Source organism: Nelumbo lutea, chromosome 1 (assembly GCF_056320005.1).
Source record: "Nelumbo lutea isolate HS-2025 chromosome 1, American lotus-T2T, whole genome shotgun sequence".
NCBI classification, from domain to species: Eukaryota; Viridiplantae; Streptophyta; class Magnoliopsida; order Proteales; family Nelumbonaceae; genus Nelumbo; species Nelumbo lutea.
This window is the reverse complement of record NC_142684.1, coordinates 170,336,753-170,342,752: the sequence shown is the minus strand read 5'-3', so window position 1 is coordinate 170,342,752 and position 6,000 is coordinate 170,336,753. Positions and strand designations below refer to the sequence as shown.

At 36.4% G+C, this 6,000-nt stretch overlaps 1 protein-coding gene across 14 annotated transcripts in view; it reads left to right on the top strand.

The window, feature by feature from the left end:
- Positions 1-250: 250 nt before the first annotated feature.
- LOC148879128 (uncharacterized) overlaps positions 251-6,000 on the top strand; it is a 207,098-nt gene continuing 201,348 nt past the window's right edge. For 10 of the 14 annotated variants that reach the window (XM_088960551.1, XM_088960549.1, XM_088960543.1 and 7 more), the window contains exons 1-2: positions 402-813; positions 2,252-2,513. In XM_088960551.1, coding sequence (XP_088816677.1) covers positions 537-813; positions 2,252-2,513 — 539 coding nt within the window. In that variant the 5' untranslated portion in view covers positions 402-536. Of the gene's footprint in view, positions 814-2,251; positions 2,514-6,000 lie in introns of all 14 variants that reach the window. The other 4 variants (XM_088960546.1, XM_088960545.1, XM_088960544.1 and 1 more) reach the window with 3 other exon arrangements.

Here is a 6,000-nt window from a genome sequence, read left to right as displayed (position 1 = left end):
ACCAGCTAACAAATCAACTAAACCACCTCTTTAATTGACATGTTAAATAATTAAATAAAAAACACAAACACAACCAATTGTGTTTCGGCGATAAAAAAGCACCGGTTGTTCGACATAAAGTTAAAAATGGTTTTCAATTACAATAAAAAGGATTTAATACGAATATTTTGATCATTTCAAAATTACATTTCTTTCGCCCATTCAAAACCCGAGGGGTATTTGTATCATTTCATATCATTGATAGAAATACAAACTATATGGTATTACTAATATGCAATTTACCCGGATATGATTAGTCAATTTCTTAAATTAAGGGTAGTTTCAAGTGTTTTACCTCACCCTTTCATCTCATCGTTAGTTGCCAACTTTCCCTTGCACCGGTAATACAAAGAAAAGAAACGAAGTGAAAACATTCACCGAATATTTGGATTTAGAAGTTGGAACTTAGAAGCAGGAGTCCTGCTAATTGTTCTCGTCCATGCTTCCTTCACTCCTTATTTTTCCTCCGAATTTGACTGAACATTTTTAATTCTTCAATGTTGATCAAGGCATTCAATTTTCTTCGGTTCTTAGTGGGGGTTCTCCTCTATCTTGTACCATGTTCTTACGGGGAATCCTCAACGTGTCTCATGGTTTACAAGGAAGGTGGTGCACCCGCAGTTTTTCAATCCCCAAAGTGTCCTCACTGGACTCTATCTACCGATGCTGTACGAAGACGAACGGAGAATTGTCAGTCTGCCATGCTTCAGGGGAGGAGGAAGTATCAGGAGGATCGCATCGTCTGCGCTCTCGACGTGCGGATCCCGTTTCCGGGTAAGCTCAATCCCTCAATTTTTCAATAATTGGAGCTTATATATCTTCCATAAAATGTTGTCTCATGCCAATATGTAATCATAGGTAGTTTCTAATTTATAAAACAATGATTCCCCAATCGCTTATTCATTTGCTAGAGAGTTCACTTTCTTCTTTCTTATTTTCCCCCATGTAAAAATGTTGTAGAAAGTTCAATTAAAACAGATGTATCACATGCCATGCTGCAACTTTCATACTATTAATAAAACTTTCAATAACCGATAAAAACGAAAAGAATTTAGGTTGAGTTGTTTTAATTCATTTACGCATACCAACCATGTAAAGAAGAAGATAATTTATTGAAAAATTAGTCGAACTTCACTACAAATGGTAGATTTGCAAAACTTTGAACACGGAACATATACCATATATGACATGGTTTTTCAAATCGACTTAATTAGTGCATACCTACCAGAAAACGTAAGAAATAAAATGTACGTTGGGAGTGAAATTAAGGTAATGCCTTTAATTGCGAGAAGATCATATTTACAAGAAAAAAATGTTTTGAATGTAATTATGTAAGTTTTTAAGAGGCTTTCAAAAAATGTAAGTCTTCAAGAAGAGATGCAACATGCAGAACATTCTCATAGAGGAAGATATAAAAGTGATAATAGGATAGCTGAAGAATGAGGAGAGAGGGGCTTGGAGATTCAGTTACACCCTGGCTGCATAGTTGAGATGCTTCTTCTCATGGACTCCCAGGATTACAACACAGAAAAAAAATATTTCATTAATTAGAAGAAAACAGGATTACAACAAGAAGTTGTGAAAGAAACCAGCTTTTGGGGATATATTGTAAACTAAGCTACCTGGGGAACTGTTCTCGGGAATAAACTAAGTTAGGGACTTGGGGGTTAATAGTAGTGGACTGTTCTCGGGAATTGTGAACTAAGCTATCTGGGGATATATTGTAATGTAAAAAGGGTAGCTCTCTTAATGGGATGCTCTGTTTCGTTACTGTCTTATTTATTTGATTAATAAATTAAGTTTTAGTTATTGATAAAAAAAACTCTCAAGAAGAGCTGTGATGTGAAGAGCTATGTCTTAAAATTTTAAAAAAGTTATCTTTAGAGGTGTTTATTTACTAGAAAAATAATTTATTCTTTTTTTTTCTATATTCTTACATCAGAAGTGAAGCCTTTTATATAGAATACAGACAGAATGAAGGTTGTGTGGATAAAGCTTATTTTGGATGTGCCTGTGACAAGAGCAAAAATCAGAAACAATCATTCAATGTGATTTAGATTGCAATTAAGATTTTGATTTGCTGATGCTCATAAGATGCAAAGCATATCATGATTACAAAATAAAGTATATCAATGAGAAAAAAAATCAAATTTCTTTCTGCCAAGTTATACAGGAAGTGACTGCTTGTGACTTAAAATAATTGATGTTGAAGCAGGAAGTGCTGGGACTAAGGAGGTTACGGTTGGAGTTGTGGGAGTTTTTGATGGTCATAATGGTGCCGAAGCTAGTGAGTTGGCATCAAAACTTCTGTTGGAGTACTTTTTTCTCCACATATATTTCCTTCTAGATGGTATATACTCTGTTGCCTTGAAGAAACCAACAGGAAGGTTGCCATACAAGGGAGAAGCAGGTTTGGATTTTCAAGTCCTCAATTGGGACGAAAGACAAAATCAGCGTGATTTAAGTGCTGGAAGGTGTGTTATTTTCTTGCTTTGTTTATGCATGTAAAATGTATATGGACAAATGTTTTTTCTTTTTTTTTTTGTCTTTTTTTTGTCCTTTGGATTTTCAAGTCCTCTCTTTCTTATGCATGTATACAAGGCAGAAAGGAGGGGTTCTGTTTGTATTTTAATATGCTGAGTTGAGGTTTGATATTGAGTTTCAATATAGTTTCTTTTTATTATTTTTTTTTCCTTTTGATTGGTAACTATTAAGACTTAGATCACAAAGAGCAAGATATGTACAAGGTGCGAAGCATCCCTAGGTACAATGGGCTGGCTATTAGCCACCTTATTCAAACTTTATATTCACATTAAAAATGAGCCCAAAATAGTAGGTCCCTTTTCGCCCCTTGTTTGGCCAAAGCATCAGCTAAATTATTTTCTGATCTTTGAGCTGAAGAGAATGCAGAATCCAACTCCTATACCAAGTGTCTTATCTCCGTAACAATGTGTTGATGCTACCATAATCCCTTGGATGTTACTTACCATCCAACCCACTACCACTTTTGAATCTCATTAATCCAATACATTTTCGAGAGATGCTCATCTGCCCACTCTCAAGCCTTGTAATACCATTGGCAGTTCAACTCCTATGGTGTCCCCATATCCAATTAGACCAGAGTATATTGCTAATATGGTTCCATGCTTGTTTTTATACACCCCACCTATGCTTGAAGGTCATGAGTTCCCACTTCCCAATGCTAATCAAAGTTCATCTTTATTTGGTCAGCACTTGGTGGATTCCATTGTACTTGATCTACACCCCTTGTGATAAGCTACCCATAGCCATGGTCAAATGTCCAAAGGTTTTACCTAATGCACTACTTTCACTAAAGTGTTTTAAATGATTACTTGTTGCTTCTGCTATAAATTGGACCATATGGGAAGAAAGAAACTCAAGATTATTTTCAGACAAGGAGAAAAGCAAAGGAAGCTATCATAGAGGTGGTTTTGAATAGAGCGGTACACTAGATCAAGTCCTTGGAAGGAAGTTGCTTCCTCAGCCCCGGCCAAGGAATAAGGATGCCTTAATTCTCCTTCTGGACCCCCCAATAGTGGGTTTGTTAAGCTGAGTTTTGACGGGAGCAGTGCTGGAAATCCAGGGCCCTCAGGAATTGGAGGTGTTTTTAGGGATGAGGAAGAAAAAATAATTGCTTTTGTTATGATTCGGCCTGCCTTGGAGTTCTATTTGTCTGAGATCGGTTATGTAGAAAGAGGTGGAAAGGTGGAAGAAAGAGAGAAAGAGAGAAAGAGAGAAAGGAGAAAATCTGGTTCGAACTGGAAGTCTTAAGTCAATTCTCCCAGTCGGCCAGACAGTACTTTTATTATTAAAAATAATTGAAAAGACATATGTGCCCTTATTTAAGTAAGGAGCATTGGTTCTAACACAACATTACAAATCAGCAACATTAATCTAGGTATAAAGACAGAAATACCCCTACGCTAACACTCCCCCTCAAGCTGGGAGTATATGATATACTCCGTTCAGCACCTTCTCCCTCACAAAGTGATAGTCAACTTCAATGTGCTTGGTTCTTTCATGAAACACCGGATTAGAGGAAATATGAACTACAACCTGATTGTCACAATAGAGCTTCATTGGAGTGTTGATGTTGTACCCTACTTCCTGTAGAAGGTTCCTTAGCCACACTAATTCACAAGCGGTGTGCACCATAGCCCTATATTCTGCTTCTGCACTACTTCTTGCCACAACCGCCTATCAGACATAGAACCGGCCCAGTTAGCATCAGAATACCCTTCTATTTTAAGTTTGCTGCCACTCTTGTATATCCGACTGCGACCTGGAGCCCCTTTTAAATACCTCACAATTCTCAGAACTGCATTCCAATGAGGAATCAAAGGTTTTTGCATGAACTAGCTTACCACACTAACCGCAAATGAGGTCTGGTCTAGTAATGGTTAGGTAGTTCAGTTTACCCACAAGTCATCGGTATCTGCCAGAGTCTTCAAACACTTCACCCATATCATTGCATAGCTTGGTATTTGTGTCCATAGGTGTTTCAATTGGTTTAGCACCCATCAAGCCTGTTTCTTCCAGCAAATCAAGCACATATTTCCTCTGCCACAGATTAATACCATACTTGGATCTTGCTACCTTTATCCCTAAGAAATATTTCAGTTTACCAAAACAGAATGGAATGGCTAAACAGGATTCATGTAGCCGGCCTCATATAGTTGGTATAACTGTATAAGGCTTAGATGGTGATGATTTATTTATTTGCACATCAGGCAAGTGAATTAATTTCCTTCTGCATATAAGTTTGGGGTGATTGAGCTGCTCAGAGGGGTAGAGCTTGGATAATTCCTTCATTTTTCTGCTACTTCTCTCCACCCAACTTTTCTTCTCTAAATATTCCTGTAAAATCATAGAGAAAGAGCTCCATCCCAAGGTTTTCTTGCCTTGAGTGGTACAGATAATTTTGTTTTATACTTGGGACAAAGAGTTTAGTTAGGTTCAAAAACCATCCTTTGTTGCTTCTTTTTCTCTCTGCTGCATAACACTTCACTTCCTGTGTTATCATATTTCTCCATTTAGGTATCAATCCATGCATATAACTCCTTAAAGAAACACTTTAAACCACACCAGCGTTCTCCAATTGTGAATACTGTTCGTTTCTCAACTTCTTTTACCTTTTTTTTTTTGGTAATAAATAAAAAAGTAAATTTATTAATAAAAAGAAAAAAAAGAAGAAGATACAGCAAAAGTGATAAGATATCACCACCAGAAAAAAATAACCTTAAGACCCAAATTTCAGAACCCCCACCCTTTGTAGTACAATTTCTTCCTTTCCCACTGCTTGAAAAATAAAAGAGCCTCATTACCCAAACCCAAACTCATCAAGAATCCAAAATAAAATATTAACTCCCCCTACATCCCAAAATCTATACGCGATTTACTTCTCAAAGCTCTGCAATGACTTTTTGAGTCCAAAGAGTACTTATGTTCCGATTCCTTGAAGGCTTTTCTTGCATTCTCCTCCACGGTTCCACAATAAACTTTTTGTGGCCTCAATATTGAAGAATAGCCCTCTACTTGTTTGCTGATGAGAAAGTCTCCTCTGTTTTTTTTTTTTTTTTTTTCTGTTTGTTTTTAAGGAGACATGTTTTTTGAGAGAAGAAAAATGTTTTTCAAGGAAATATGTTGCATTGACATTCTTTGATAAAAGAACAATATTGCCCATGAGTTGATGTGAAAGATATTATCACAAGAAGTTAGTGTCTAAAATGATAAATGGTCAATTTGATAATATGGAGGAAGAGTTTTAAATCTATTTTAATATGTTGACTTCTGATTTTTAAGTTAGATGTTTAAGATAGTTGGCTAACATTAGGTTTGGGATAGAGGTCTAAAGATAATTTACCCCTCACTGCTAAATGAAGTTTGTGGGGAACACTTATGTCCATAAAATATCTGGGAAAAATAATTGGCCATTCAGAT